Below are 17,226 nucleotides of genomic sequence, written 5' to 3'. Positions count from 1 at the left end.
TAAAACTCTACTTAGTGCATGGTGAGAAAAAACTCTTTAAAATTAAACTTTGCATGACCATAATACTAAATTGCACATGGGTTTATTGCAGGGGGAATAGTGTCTTTTGTGTGCAGGAGAGATATTTTCATTTCCTACCTGCACTTGAGATGAGGTCAGAATCTCACTTCCTGTGAGAAACTCGTTTGAAAAAAATCATCAACAAACTCCACAATATTTTGACATTTTTTTTACAAAAATTAATGTTCATAAAAATAGTAGCAAAATTGCATGCAATTTAGCAATGTGTCTGATGCCAATCAGTCTGTCTCATCCTGAATAAATACACTTAGTAAAACCTTTCTCTATATTTCAGGTTGTGCTGCATTGCCAGAAAGCTCCTGATTGGAAAAGATGAGACAAAACTCTGCTAGCTTGTATCTTCCACCATCAGATCCTCCTGCAGTTATTCTGAAATTTTGGAAATATGCAAATCGCAAGTAAGCCCTTCTTTTTATAGTAAATAGCTCCATTCAGCACCATATTGAATTCAATATAGTGCCGATCTCGATATATTTTGCAGAGAACCATAAAATGTAATCTGTGAAAGCCATATGTAGGGACATTGAATTTTTGAGATTCCTGCAGCAAGTGACAACATATACAGGAATTTTATTTTACAAAGTAACACAAACTTTTGCATCAGAAGATATGAATACAAAGTTTAATTTCCTTCCCCTCTAAATATCCATTACAGGTGAAGCACAATTAATTTTCTACTCTGCTTTTGCAGAGCAAACTTTAAGAATGAATCATGTGTAACACCTTGCAGCCACTTGCATAGCTTAAACTTTGTGCTGACTTGTCAGATTTCCCTTCCAACTGATTTGTTAAGTTGTTATAAGAATTAGATGAAATGATACCGACTAAAGCCGTGAAACTGTTAAAATGTGGTGGGCTGAAATTACCTGGAAAGAATTTTCTTGTGCTAAAGCATTTCATCTGATGGTCTGAAATGTATTGAGCAGCACTATTATACTAGAAATACACTGTTCTACAAGGGTCGTTCAAGGTTGACCAGGATTTTCGTACGTAAAAAATCGATGAATAGCCAGATCATGATGAAACGTGCGGGTGACATAATGTATTCCTTCGCGAGTAACTAGTGCCCGGCATGACGTATTTCGCGCATGCGCAGCAGTTGCAGCGAACATGGCGGCAAGCAGTGTGTCTGTGGCTGTGGAGCAGCGGTGTGTAATCAAATTTCTCGTGAAGGAGAAAGTGAAACCAGCTGAGATTTTCAGACGATTGCAAGCACAGTATGGTGAACAAACAATGTCACGGACAAGAGTGTACGAATGGTGTGAGCAGTTTCGCGAAGGACGGGAGCAAGGTGCAAGGTGGGTTCCCTGCCAGCTGACATTCGATCAAAAGTGGACACGCAGGACGGTCTGTGAACAGCTTCTGAATCGGTTTCGAGCAGAAGGTGATGAATTGTTGCAATCCATCATCACGTGTGATGAAACATGGTTGCACAATTCAACCCCAGAGACCAAAAGATGCAGCATGGAGTGGCGGCATAAAGGTTCCCCGCCCCCCAAGAAAAGCAAAATGCAGCCGTCCGCTGGAAAGATCATGGCAAGTGTCTTCTGGGACATGAAGGGCGTTATCCATGTGGATTTTCTGGACAAAGGGAGCACGATTAATGCCCAGTATTACTCCACATTGTTGAGTGGTGCTGTACGAAAGTCCATTCGCAAGAAAAGACCTGGGATGTTGTCTGGAAATGTCATTCGTCTCCATGACAATGCCCGCCCTCACACGGCCAATGTGACAACAACAACTCTGGCCGACATGCGCTGGGAAGTTCTGCCCCATCCCCCCTACAGTCTGGATTTAGCCCCCAGTGATTATCATTTGTTTGCACCCCTTAAAGATCATCTGGGAGGGAAGAAATTCATGACAGACGAATCACTGCGGAGCGATGTCCTCCAGTGGCTACGACAACAACCAAGTTCTTTCTACGCCAAAGGAATTCGGGAGCTGCCAGAACGATGGCAACGGTGCCTCGGCGCGCACGGAGAATACTTTGAAAAACTGACATAGTTTGGTGTTTCTTCTGCTACCTATTTCCTCTGCAGAAATAAAAGTCCCGGTCAACCTTGAACGACCCTTGTAGATTAACTCTTACCTGCTAAGGTTGTTTAAAATATGTATATATATGAAATAAATATATTATATCAAATAGAAGATGGTTTGTTACAAAACTTGTTGAAGTTTGTTGGGTTCTCCACATAAGAAACTCTGGAACGAGACGGTTCAAAATGGTACCTTTTATTCTTGTGGCAAGAATTGCAAACTTGTTGCTTATTAGATTTTTTTTATCTGAATGTAAAAGTTGTTTTCTTTTTACAATGAAAATTTGCCCCATCAAATTCAATTTGAGTATATAGTAATAGGATGCCTCAATGCCTGTGTAGCACTCAAAAAAAGTATCTTTCAGCATTACCTGAGTCACAGTATGTACAAAAAGTTGATTTCAAGGTCTTTGCCTTCCTTTTTTCACAAGTGAAATATGAATAGACACTTGAGTGCTGTATTATTTACATATCTAAGAACTAAATATATGTATTCATAATTAGGAGAAGAGAGACACGGTAGTACATAAATACTGAGAAACTAGTACTCATTTCATCCGCGAAACTGTTTTTTTTTTCTATTAATTTCAGTGGCCACTGCCACCATCCTTGCTGGAACTTGTACTGTTGCTTGGCATGCTTCTATTGTTCTTAGTTCTCCGGCCACCGCTAGGTTCGCTGTTGTTAACTGTACGTCTGCTATTTCCTGTGCATATTTCACAGAATATGTGTGTTCCTGGCAACCCTGGAACGCATCGCTTCATGACAGGAAATGACGTCTCAAATGCAATCAAATGTTATGTGAGGTTGCCAGCATTCAGGTGGCAAAATAGCCTTCTTTGAATTACTGTAGTGATGAAACAATGCACCAACGAGAAAAATGTTACTGAGAAAAGATGTTTGTTTTGATGTCCACTACATGTTTCTGTAGTCTGTGGGTGCCATTAAAATGACACACTGTATACCATTCATGTATAAGAAGGGATACATTAAGTTCCACATGAAATAAAATAGAAAATGCAAGAAATTTAATGTATCTCTTTTTATATGTGAATTGTATCAATTGTTCTTTCATTTAAAATAATATTTTTAGTGGAGTGCAAAAATAAACTATAGCCCTTCTTCATTTCCTTTTTGAAGGCAAAGTACAGCAAATAATCTTATCATCCGCTTTGATGAAAACTTCCTTGGAACAGCTTACCACATTCTATAGCTTGCTGCCATTTAAACCTGGCTTCATCGTTTCAGTGACATCCCTGTCACACAGTAAAGTTAATTCACAATAAAAGTCTATATCTAGCAGATAAGTACACTTTCAACTCAACAGACATGCCGCTTACATTGTGTTTGTTACTGTTTAAACCCAGATCTCATTGTTGCAACAATCGCTGGAATTTACTCCCAATACTCATGGAGGGAAAGATAAGGTAGTAGGTGCTTGATTTTTCTTTCCTCTAAGCTGCACCAAATAGACAATTCTTGAATGTTTTGTTTAGGGAAAATACAGTCCTACAAAATATTTGATATCTTGTCAATAAAGGGACCAAGGAAGATGTTTTTTTAAAAAGGGAATGTAGACTGTAAAGCTTGTCAATAAAGGAACCAGAGAGGAAAATATTTTTTAAAAAAGGTAATGTGGGTTGAAAAAGGGAAGTCAAAACCATGTAATCTTGTTGTTATTTATTCTATGATACTTGTTGAAAAAAAAAAAAAAGGAATACCCTTCAAATCTGTTCTCTAGTTATGACTTTTACTGCAAAAAAAGACATGTTATAAATAAACATTTTGTACCTTTTATTTAACCTTAAATGTTTTTTCTTACATATGGAAATGGGTTTAAATTATTTATACATCCATGGGATTTACTGTATTATACCCAACTCATTCAGCTAATCATGTTTTCTTTCATACTCCATGATGCACTCTTAAATCAAGTCTCAAACATCTCCCAACTCAAAGTATTATGCATAATCCCATTGTGTGACCCAGCATGACACACATGGATGCAAGGTCAATGGAAGTTCCATTGCTACAAGTCTCTGTCTCGCTCGCCATGCTAGTTTGTATTGAGGAAGGTGCGGTGCTTACCTGTGGTAGTGAAGAGTAAGCTCAAATTTGGTGCATACTCCAGATAACTTCCCGTTCACATGAACCAAGTTGCACTGATATCCAAAACATCCAAGAGTGATGCATAGAATGTCCCAAATATATCCTTCCTGGATATCCTATGGATGTCCCTTGGATGTACAGTGAGAACCATTCTAATTCCCGGATGACGGGGAGGGAAGTTTCTCCTTCCAGACAGCTGTGGCTGCGAGGCTGTCACTGGGGACGAGCCAAGTCAGGTGGTTTCTACCTGCCTGCTATGGCACAACAGGCATCGCGCTACTCGGAGCTTACAAGCCACAACTGCGAAGGTTGCGGGAAAGAAATGAAAATATGTTTCACATGCATTGCACATTATGTGTGCACATTTCGGCAAGGGGATATGTGCATGGTAACTATTATATTAAAGACCGTGCCGATACATACTGCATTTAGGGCATTTGAGGGTTAGTTTCCGATTGAAACTAAATGAGAATAATCAAAATAGAGGGCAAGTATTCTCGAAATGTAATCAAGGGGTGTGGGCTTCAATTCCCAGTGGAAGCATTTAATGGCTCGCATCTCATTTTAAACTGTAGATCCGGTCCCGATTAGCCATTCTGTGCATAAAGTGGAATTAAAGCAACAATTCAATCAAACAGTCAAATTCATTTTAAATTTTATGTGTATTTTCATGGGCGTTTATAATAATTTATTGAAAATGAATGTTCATTTTTGAGGATAAACTCAAGGAAAGCTTGCCTTCAGTTCAAGCATGTTACACGTTCTATGAGGTTTAGCTTATCTACAAATAATGCCGTTACTCTTTAAAGTAACGGTAAACTCTCGAATTCAGTTAAATTCCATAATCAAGTAACTGTGTCAGTCCCTTTTTGGGCAAAATACTACAACTGGCTTACTTTTACGAAGTAACTTTACAAAGTCTGAAAGCAACAAGCACACGAACTTTTATCTGTCTGTATGCTGGAGAGAATACGTTGTTTAAAAAAAATTCAACTCAGTTTTCAATAATTCATTTTCATTTGTTACATGCTGGAAAATAGTTCACTAAAGTAAAATTAATACGTAAAAGTACTCGTTGAAGGAGAATCGGACTTTTAACAAATCGTTATTTTATTAGCCGAAGATACTCTAGTATTTCGCCATTAGCAAAGTTGATCTGTTACATTACGTGCATATGCTTCATGTATACTCTCCTAGCTTTGTATTATTAATAAATAATAAAATACTTTGGGAAAATGATGGAAATTAACAAGCACTTCTCAGGTTGCCGCCCGATGATTTTGTTGAAATACTACATTGTGTAATCTACGAGCTTCCCTTTCTAAACATAGAAACAAATTGATGATATTGAAAAAGAATGATCATTTTTACAGGATTCAAACTCAGGAACACCCCTCTGGTCTACTGGCAGACGCGTTATTAAACTTGCATTGACATTGTAGTGTTGAGTTACAATTGTATTACTTTAAAATATATAATCACATGTGCTTTGAAAGTAATAAATCCTTCATTCCTCTCGAAATCCATGCAAACGTGTTTTACTCCATATATATTCCCTTCCGTGTGAGCATGCAAAAACCGGTTCTGCAGCTTGCCTGGGATTTCAAGTGTGCCAGGTGTTCATCGCAGACACCACTTCGCTCGTACCCAGCGACAGCGCCCTACCTGCCTGGAGGGGAAAACTTCCCTTCTGTCTAGGAATACAAATGATTCCCACTGTACATGGGTACCCAGGGGATGTCTACTGGATATCCTTGAGAGTATCCATTAGATGTATCCTGAATAGTGTGCTATATGGGACAGTGCAAACATACACATTATGAAGTAGTGTTTGTTTGAGATGATGTAATATGCAATATCATCATTCTTGCTGAAAACTTTTCCACTAAATGTATGTACAAAATTGTTCAATGATGTCTGACCATTCCATGTAGAAGAAGAAGAATACATGTATAATGCAAAATATTTCTCACCCATTCCTCTTTGTCTTCCCTTTTACCTCATGTTTTCACACCCATGGCCACATGACAAGAGATACAAACACTTATACCCAGAGACCTACACACCATGTATACACATAACTATGTACATACTGCAAACACATGCCTAGCTACCCTACATATGTTTTGCTTTGCTCTTTCTCCCACTCTTATTTTCCAATACTTTTGTTTACCCTTACACAAAACCAATACAGATGGTGAAATTAATATGAAAAGTAAAGTAAAGTGCTCCCCTGTGCTTTGCACCATGCCATAAAGGTGCATACGGTGTGTGGAGTTAGGGCCCCACACTTTCTTGGTCACGGCCAAAGGTGGGGCTGATGTGATCAGCACCATGCCCCTGGCTGCCTTTACTCCTGAGTTTCCTCCAGGTACCTACTTTATACGAAGCTGGGTAGGTGCCAGAGCCACTTGAACAGGTGGAAAAATTCATGGTTCTCCCCCACCGGGGATCGAACCCGGGTATCTCACATGGTAGTCAGATGCACTAATGACTGAGTTACTGCGGCTCCATGAAATCTAATATGACCTGCATAGAAATATTTTTCACATGAAGTTTTAAAATGGCATCCACATTCAAATTATGTTGAAAGCACTAAAAATGAACATTTTCTCCCAATATGAGATCCACGCACAGATAGAAAATTCGAAATGGAAGATCAATTCATACCAGGGAAAGTTTGGCTATATCCCCCATGTAAGGAATCTGACTTTCTACCAACATTTAAAAACTAGTATTTCAATTCAGATAGGAGTATTTTCCTCAGGCCTTTAACCTTAAGTAGACGGCTGGTTTCGATCAAAACCACCTCCACGTGGCCGCAATTAACACGCTATATCTTGAAAAGTACATGTGAAAATTCAGTTTTGTCTTTTTTGTTCATTTAAATACATATGAGGTACGCCATACTCAAATTACTAAACATGTATTGTTACTTCTATTAACAAGCGCAAATTGGAAATGTCTATGTTTTCCCCAACTATTCATCCACCCCACTTTTTCCTGACATGTACATGTAATAATAACAAAACACATTCAGAACATGTGACATTTAAGGGTCCAAAAGCAAAGATCCAATTTTTAAATTTCCATAAAATGAAGACTCGAAAATGTTGCATAATTTCAGTTTTATCAAAATGGGGGGGGATAATTGTTGCATGACCTCAAAGTGTGATATTTTACCATGCTTCCCTGCAAATTTGGTCCATCCAGCTTCCATAGGGCTGACGCTAGATTTTCCAGTTTTTTTGTTCTGTAAGCTGCTCTTGTGCATTATTTTTTCCCCATAAGAATTATCAGCCTATTTTTAATGAAGGTTTGCAAGATTGTAGGAATGTACTACTGCTACATACTAATTTTTTTTCATTCATTTTGGTGTATTGTGGTGGCCATGGGCATTCAGATACCAATTTTTTTGGGAGGTACAATGTATAAATATCACCCCTGTTAAAAGCCCTGTCATTTTTGAAAAAATAAAAACAATTTCATCTTTATATAGACTGTTAGCAAAAAATGCAGGCTCGACCAGGACTCAAACCACTGAGCTACTGAGCCGGCCTGGCTTTGCCTGAATTTTCGCTTTTGCTGTTTTACCTATGTGGAATCGTCTCTGCCAGTGCTACTGCAACGAGATCTGTTGCCTTTGAAAAACAGTAGACGTTGACGTTGCCTCTTTCCTCCCAGCGTAGAGATGTTAGGTACTTTATTAAATTTAGTTCTACATAGTACATCTCCTGTGTGTGCCTAATTTAATGAATTTCATCTTTCCGTGACAATTTGTTCTTGAGCTACGATTTTTTTTGTACGTTGCGACAAGTTTGAAATGCACGTCCTTGAAAAATTCCCATCCATAGAAGCTTACACACCTTCTGCTCATGCGTTTATACAAAAACCAGTGTCAATTATATTTCACTCTAGGTTTTAGTAGCAATTGAGACTTTTTCTCTCTTTACTTTAAAGTTTGTTATTAATTCTCTGCTCTTCAGTTTCCCACAAATGAAACCATCTCTGTACGATCACATACATACATATTGATGAGGATGTTTCTGTTGTAACCCTTATTACACTTTGTGTGTGACATGGAAGAGAAATTAATTCAAGAAACTCAAACTATGGGTCATTTTCATCACTTAGCATGCAATGCAGTATTTGTTGGAATCTGACGTATCAGTGGTGGCAGAGTTGTTGATTCAGTTTCCCAAGAGATGCACTTCAAAAGAACACACTGTTGTGAGCAGTTACTTTTCCTCTCACTAGAGGAGTTAAGAGCAAGTCTCGCCTACGTACATCTGCTCTTCCATCAGTGTTCATGGACAGATGCAGGTTCTCAGGAAGGAGAAGATATGCTGAATCATGTTTTCAACATCCTTCATGTACTTATCACTTGCTGCACCTCATGCTATTCCATGCATGTCTTGCACCTTCAGCACAGTGTGGCTTGAAACTGATGGAAAACCACCCCATACAGCACAAATCTCCATAGAATATCTACAAATGTCCACATCAGATCCACGGACATTGTGGATATCCATTAGATGTTCATGGGATATCCAGATAATGTTATGACCTGGATATCCATGAGATCTCCAATGCTGGATATTCATGGGATATTCAGTATATGTTCACATGTCTTTCACTACGAGGTAAAACCTACTTTAAAACAAAAGATACTAAAGTCTACAGCTATGAAGTTGGATTCTCTGTTTCTGTTTCTTGTGTACAATGGTAAGCATAAATAGTACAAGCAAATTGTCCATCACCATGTTGATTTTAGCAATATGAAGTTCAAGAACTGAGACAAAACACCAATAAAGAAGCTGACAATCTTTGAATAAACTTCAGCTCAACTTCATTCCCTAAAAATTATGTGCAATGCAAGAGAAAAGTTAGTAAAATTAGTGGACAATTTGGTATGATTCATTTTTACCCAGATCTCCCCTGCCTGGATCTTCTGTACTTTTTGGTAATTCTGATCCATGTCAGGAAGTTTACATTTTATGGCCTTGAATGAAAGTATCTGTAGGTCTTGACAGCTTTGTCTTCAAGTTAACATTAATAGTAATCATACGAAATGTCAGTTTTCAGTTTTCAAAAATAATCAAGTTCAATTATTATTTTAAAATTAATAATTTTTCAAAAGTGGGAAATCTTTATGAAACACAGGGTATTTTGCAGGTCTGTCCATCCAACAGTTCTAGTAGATAGCCAGGTATGTTATTCAGTGATGTCCGAACTATTGATAGTTCTCTACACTGTATCTTTATTGCTTGCAAGTATTCGTCCACATGCACACCATCAGACAACTCGTCCACTAAGAATGTAAATGTTCTTTGTCCAATTTTTCATTTTTTCAGGAGAGCCCTTTAAAGTTTTGACATGATATATTTATTGAACCTTTGTCAACATTGCACTGAAAGTTTTGTAGTAGTTCGTTAGGTACTTATGCTGTAAATAATAATTGAAATTTCAGATAAACTGAAGATAATAAAAACACTAGCTTTGATTTGAGTGTGCCAGTGTTCTATCTCAATATGTCAATATTGGTAGGCATCAGATGACAGAGATTAAACAATTGCATCCTAAATAGACCAGGGCCAAAAATATATCTATTTCTTTACAATTAGGAGATAGAACATTTGCATTCTCAATGGATGAAGTCAATTTTGCTTGTGAATAATACGTTCTTGACTTTTATTTCACGGTGTACATCTATAGTCAAGTATCAGCATCCAGGTTTGTATGGGGGGGAGGGGGTAGATGCTGGCAAAGCAATTTGAACACCATTATTTGTAGGATTTGTTGATTTAATTTCTTTTACATCACTTTGATTCCACTTTTGGCTAATCGTGAAAATGATATCAATGCTGATAGAGATGGATAAAGGAACAGTCACAAATACGCATGGACAACATAACACAAGCCTCCACAGAGAATTATCCTGGGTATGGATCCAGGTGCCAGAGCCTCGTTAGCATGCATGCATTCCAAAATGCAGTCCAGGGTGTACTACATGGAAGAGAGGCCAACAACTGAATGCCTTTAGAGAAGGTAACTCCTTACACATTCATTTTGTGTAGGAAAATTGAGCAACAGAATTATTTTGACCTATTTTCAGCAATAAAATTAGGCTGTGACTACTTTCACCAGGTGATGCAAATAGGACTTTTGCCAGTTGGTGAGAATAGCAGAAAGTGCTGAAGTCCAGAAATCACATGATCGGGTGTTGGAAGTATTTGCAGATTTAATTTTAATGCTAACAGCCCTAAATCTGACCTGCCTATCAACAAATGCTTTTCGGAATGTAACCCCTTGATACCTATGTCACGTATACATTAGCAGTAGCAGTCCATACTATAACACCCTCCAGAATTTACACCATGCAGAGAAAAAAGTACTGGTCTAAAGCACGAACATAAGTGCACACCAGCAACTAAAGAACAGGTGGAACAAGTCACAGATCATGTGCAGTTTAAAACCTGGTGAAAATAGTCACTCCAATAAAATTAATTCCAAAAGGGAAAGCTCTGACCCCCTTTGCCTCATCTGTCTCCAGGATATACATCAACAAAAATACAATCACTAATATCACCAATTAATGCCCACTCAAATACACTATGTTAAAATAAAGATGATCACATGTACACACACACACACACACACACACACACACACTCACACTCTCTCTCTCCCTCACATGCACCATACAAACAATTCACAAGTAAATAGTCTAGTAAATAAAGTTTTTTTTTTAAAAAGCAATAATCACCGAGTTTTTATCTGCCAAATAATAAGTATATTGAGTATTATGGTTAGTAAATTAATCCTAACCTGCACGATTGCACAGTCACCATTTCTAGAAATTTACATGTGACAAAAATTCAGTGACAAAAGATATATTAGAAAAGTGTCTCTGGGGGGAGGGGGGAAGGACTATAACTGAGAAACACAAACCAATACTTTTAACATTTTCTAATCATTCTGAATATTTATACAAGGGATTCAAAATGTATTTGTATTAGGCCCGCTTTAGACAAAAGCATTTCCTTTAACATATTCGCTAGCATAAATGCTTCCAAAAATCTCGGCAAATAGTACTTTAGATGGAAGCATTTCATGTAAAATTTTGGTAAGCTTTTGCGATTACAATGTATAATATGTATATACAGCATGTCGAGTTACACCATCTATGGTGAGTGCACGGTGTTTACAATTGAAATAGCTAAAATATTCTTCCATACGTGTACAGTAAATGCTATACAGCATGTATTTATGCACCGCCATTGATTTGTATCAAACTATTTAATAGGAAACCTTATTCCTCTCGGTTAAATACTTATCTTGTTTTAAAAATGTGAAGTGATGCATTCTTTACACCTCACACAGTTACCATTACATCATTACATCTGCACTTATGGCCTAGAGGTTGCTTATGATTGGTTATGCTGCGGAAATAGAGCCCGTTCTATTCTTGAGAAATGCTATGAAATATGATTTTTCACTTTACATGGCAGAATTTTGGTCATGGCGTAAATGTTAAGGAAAATGGACCTTAGACATTCCAACATGCAACATTAATAGTTGAGTGCAACTTGTATTTGAATAACCAAATTCTTCCTTCTAGGTTCACAATAATAATAAATTGTGGTGGAAAATGTTTAGCTCACCTAACTGGCAATCTCAGTTTTCCATAATCCCTCTCAAATTCAATTTCTTCAAATTCTTCCTCACAGCCCCACTACAGCCACCATTCTGAGGTCACATTGGAGATCAGTTACTGTAGCAGAGATATATGATCAAACATCGGTCTTCTTACAGGGCTGTCATACATTTACAATCATTCCAAACTTGCCTAGTGTAACTTATCTCAAGTGGCATTGCAACGACCTCTATGGCAGAGTGGTTAGCACTGCATACTATGATGCCAGGAGTGTTTCGTTCAAATCCCAGTCTGGACATGGGTCTCCTTTGTGAGTCATTTCATCATATCAAAGTGAAATATATTAAACCAAATCAATCAATCAACAATCCAGGTATGAAGAGCTGAAGAGGCAACGTATTGTGTAGTCCAGTGCTCGAAAGGGGGGAGGGGGTAGTAGCCCCCTAATTAGGGAAATTCTCAAAGCTGTTTCTATGTCACCATGTTAAGACTCAGCTGAATCTTCGACCGACGCTAGGGCAGCTTTTTTGTTAATTTTCCTCTCTCCTTTCGAAAAACCGCGATTTTTCAAAAGGTGAGGAAAATAAAAAATTGGCCAAATATCCAGCCGAGCCTTAAGCCACAGGAGCATCCCCTAAGTTAACATTTTTTTAGTTTAAGTGCTGGTGTAGGCAAGTTTTGTATATGCACATTGCAGTTTTCATTGATGTTCAATTAATTTCGAAGGGCCACTGCTTTCAATAACACAGATTATGGCATCTCTACTTTCTTTACCTCCAATCACCAACCCAAGAATAAACCACACTAAATGGAGCAGCACCATGCATCAGACAACCAGCCAATCAACTCCACTAGTTGGAAATCAAACTAATGCCAACAACACAACTGAAACTAACCACCAACATCCACCAGATAGGGAACTACCACCATCTCCATCCGAGATTCCGTAACCTTGGGTTAATGAAAGCAGTGGCCATTCAAAATTAATCAGACACCAATAAAAATGGCAAGATTGAAATAAATACTGTAACCACATATGCAATGCCAAACCATGAAGAGGCAATGTTTAGAAAATCAGCTACTGTACATGATGGAACATGTAGCTCTCTTGGATTTTGATGGCATCTTCAATCAAATGCAAACCATGACCGGCAATTTCTGACCATGCTCCACCAGGATGCTGCAGCATGTGGTGGTTACTTTGTACTGGGCTGACTTCCCCCTGAAGCTATAAGAATATAGAGATGGCAACTAACAAATGTTGGTTTCAAATAGACATTGGCTATGAAATGTACCCATTTGTAACTATCATGTTCCAATAGTGGAGACTGAGAAGATGCTCAAAAAGTGTAATCCTTAATTCTTTTGAGCTAGTGTTTCCAGAAAAATTTAATAATTTCAACCATTTACAATTCTTATCAACCACCACAAATTTATATATTTTACTCAATTCTGCTAAGGGATTCAAACCAAAATGGTTACGTCCAAATTCAAATATTAGCACCAGATTGAAGATTGTAGTTTTGAATGCAAAAATCTGTAAAGCATGCCAAAAACTCTTCTGGTAATACATAGTCCAGAGTGTGTTGAAAGGTGCGTGTCAACTGGGACAAACCCAGAACTCCCCCACACCAGAAGATTTAAAATTTTAATTCTAATGTCAATTAAAAACTGACAACAATACTAGAGTCAAATACATGATTCAGGCTGGCTATTCTGTAAGAGAACTCAAAAAATAACACTTTCTGCTCTAGGAAACACAATTTATTGTCAGTTTCTTTTTCAGTATACAATATAAACACACTCGAACACATCAAAATATAAGTTATTTTTCTTATCCTCTTTTCAACTTTATCATATTTGGCACAATGGTATATGGACACAATTTCTTATACTGTAAAAGAGTTAATTTCACAAACCCATTACACAACTATTGTTCTCTTGATGACTAGAAATAGTAACACCAGGAACTTGATATGTTTTTTTAAACTGTATCAACAAATTAGTCCAATCATCAAACTTAATCTGTCATTAACTTGTATTTCATTTTAGGATAACAGATATATGCATTCCTCAGAAACAAAAATATATATATTTTTTTAAGTTTCTGAATCCGAGAAAATATTATTTATTAATATTTGAAAAACACACCTGAAAACATAGAAGCCTATGCAAAATTTTATATACACAAATATATTCATTCACACAAACAGACACACATTTTTATCATAGTAGAATGAAAAACATATGCACACACACGGACAAGAAATTCTGTCTCACTTTTTTTTTAATGAATACAGTACTGGATCATTTTCTAAAAAAAATAATCTACTCCTAGAATAAAGGAATTTATTTTTCCGTGTTTATACTAACAAATTGTGAGCAACAATTGAGTAAAAAACTAGACAACACTTCATTTCTCTCGGGCATCTACAAACCATTCATTGTATTCTACTAATTGATAAAACAACTCATTAATGCTCTTTGAGTATCATTTATTGCAGTGCTGCAATACATGTACGTATTTCTCATTCCACATGTATAAAATTCATTGGAAACAACTTTTATGTGCAACTTTAAATTAACAATTACACTGAATTTCAACTGATTTTTTAAATAAAAAATTCATCTCCAGTTTGTTTTCTCAGTTCATTATCTTCAAGGCACTAAATATGTTTCCATAGGAAGCCAATTATGTTAGAAAATTAATGTTAATATGAAGCAGTGAAACAAAAGTAACATTTGCCAGCTGGAAATACTCAGTCTTACTTCTTACCTTTCTTCTCTTGTTTTGATCTTGCTGGAGGTGTTGGCTTCCCCTGGGATGAGCCCTTGTCACCACCTTTTGGTGAAGCACCCTTAGGAGCAGATGGTGGCACTGGTGTGGCAGCTGCTGGCTGACTTGGTGGCACTGGTGCAGCACCCTTAGGAGCAGATGGTGGCACTATTGCGGCTGCTGCTGCCAGCTGACTTTGTGGTGCTGGTGCAGCTGCTGCTGCTACTGCTGGTGGAGTTGGTGGCGCTGGTGCAGATGCTGCTGCTGCTGGTGGAGTTGGTGGCGCTGGTGCAGATGCTGCCGCTGCTGGTGGAGTTGGTGGCGCTGGTGCAGATGCTGCCGCTGCTGGTGGAGTTGGTGGCGCTGGTGCAGATGCTGCCGCTGCTGGTGGAGTTGGTGGCGCTGGTGCAGATGCTGCCGCTGCTGGTGGAGTTGGTGGCGCTGGTGCAGCTGCTGCCGCTGCTGGTGGAGTTGGTGGCGCTGGTGCAGCTGCTGCCGCTGCTGGTGGAGTTGGTGGCGCTGGTGCAGCTGCTGCCGCTGCTGGTGGAGTTGGTGGCGCTGGTGCAGATGCTGCCGCTGCTGGTGGAGTTGGTGGCGCTGGTGCAGATGCTGCCGCTGCTGGTGGAGTTGGTGGCGCTGGTGCAGCTGCTGCCGCTGCTGGTGGAGTTGGTGGCGCTGGTGCAGCTGCTGCCGCTGCTGGTGGAGTTGGTGGCGCTGGTGCAGCTGCTGCCGCTGCTGGTGGAGTTGGTGGCGCTGGTGCAGCTGCTGCCACTGCTGGTGGAGTTGGTGGCGCTGGTGCAGCTGCTGCCACTGCTGGTGGAGTTGGTGGCGCTGGTGCAGCTGCTGCCACTGCTGGTGGAGTTGGTGGCGCTGGTGCAGCTGCTGCCACTGCTGGTGGAGTTGGTGGCGCTGGTGCAGCTGCTGCCACTGCTGGTGGAGTTGGTGGCGCTGGTGCAGCTGCTGCCACTGCTGGTGGAGTTGGTGGCGCTGGTGCAGCTGCTGCCACTGCTGGTGGAGTTGGTGGCGCTGGTGCAGCTGCTGCCACTGGTGGAGTTGGTGGGGCTGGTGCAGCTGCTGCCACTGGTGGAGTTGGTGGGGCTGGTGCAGCTGCTGCCACTGGTGGAGTTGGTGGGGCTGGTGCAGCTGCTGCCACTGGTGGAGTTGGTGGTGCTGGTGCAGCTGCTCCTGCTGGCAGAGTTGGAGATGCTGGTGCAGCTGCTGTCGCTGGTGGAGTTGGTGGTGCTGGTGCAGCTGCTGCCGCTGGTGGTGCTAGTACAGCTGCTGCTACTGGCAGAGTTGGTGGTGCTGCTGGCGGAGTTGGTGGCACTGGTGGAGATTGTTGTGATGGTGCACCTGCTGCTGCTGGCAGAGTTGGTGGCACTGGTGCAGCAACTGCTGCTGCCTCAGATTGTGGTGCAGGTACAACTGCTGCTGGTGGTTCAGATAGTGGTACAGGTGTGGCAGCTGCTCCTGGCTCAGATGATTGTGCTGGTGCAGTTTCTGTTGGAATGGCAGCCACGGCTTGCACAACTGGTGTACTGGACACTTCTTGAGCTAATGATTTAGAAGTTTGTACTGGTTCAGGTGTTGGTTGTTCTGGTTCTTTGTCATGTTGCCCTAGATTAAGTGTTTCTTGAATTTTTTTCCATATGTTTTCAAAAGAGTCCCTTCCTAGATAGTCCATCTGGCCATGTTCCCACGACTCCTTCCGGATATGGTCTTCCAATGCCATCTGCTCTGCAGTTTTAGGAGCACCAAGGGTCATTTTTGAGAAAGCACCAGCCAGACCAGCCTGAAGTAAATAAATTAATGCAGTTACATATGGAAGATATCAAAGTATCCATCTTTTTCACAATGAGGTGCATGAAGATCTAAAGATTCCTAGGGTTGTTTTCCTTAATCAGGACTGGGAGCATATAAACATGAGAGTTGTTTTGAGTGTTGCCGACATTCATGAAGGTTATGAGGGGCAGTTCTAAATGTGCCTTCATGGCACAGTGCAATATGCATGGGTACCTTACTTTACCTATGAGGGTAAGTTGGTGGGCATCATCGTCTGGCTCACAGAAGGCTCGTGATGACGTGTGGCATTGGAAGCATTTTAAACTATAAAGATGGTAACATACATGTTCCAAGAATAGCACATTATGATCCGTTTTCTCTGCTTGCATAGGAAGACTCCTATCGCGGAACAGGGGTCTGCATTCGCGGCAGCCATCTGCAGAAAACTTTCAACATTTTCAGGTTCTCTTACAGGATGAAACATATGAAGGTCATTTCTTCCACAGACACTAAACACTCCAATGAGGAGGGTGGCAACAGTTTACCCACAAGTCCTAACTTCTTTAATCAGTCTGAGAACACAAGACTCCAATAAATAAAAACATGTCTGGGCTTACTGGGATAAGGAAAGGTTACACCAGATCTATTTATTTATTATACAAGGAATATAAAAATGTTAGCACACTTACGCTTGTGTATTTTACCTGTAACTTACATGTGCTTTTACCTGCACTTCTGGTCTCTAAGAGAATAAAAGGGGGTTAAGAAACATCCAATGTGTTCCT

The 17,226-nt window shown here is 39.7% G+C and overlaps 1 protein-coding gene across 2 annotated transcripts in view; it reads right to left on the bottom strand.

Annotated features, from left to right (window-relative positions):
• Positions 1-13,632: 13,632 nt before the first annotated feature.
• Positions 13,633-17,226, bottom strand: part of LOC145982003 (uncharacterized) — a 111,157-nt gene continuing 107,563 nt past the window's right edge. For both annotated transcript variants that reach the window (XM_083115537.1, XM_083115539.1), the window contains one exon: positions 13,633-16,451. In XM_083115537.1, the coding sequence (XP_082971663.1) occupies positions 14,649-16,451 (1,803 nt within the window). In that variant the 3' untranslated portion in view covers positions 13,633-14,648. The remainder of the gene's footprint in view (positions 16,452-17,226) is intronic.

This window comes from Lepisma saccharinum, chromosome 30 (assembly GCF_977018435.1).
Source record: "Lepisma saccharinum chromosome 30, izLepSacc3.1, whole genome shotgun sequence".
Taxonomy (NCBI): domain Eukaryota; kingdom Metazoa; phylum Arthropoda; class Insecta; order Zygentoma; family Lepismatidae; genus Lepisma; species Lepisma saccharinum.
This window is presented reverse-complemented; position numbering and strand designations above follow the sequence as displayed.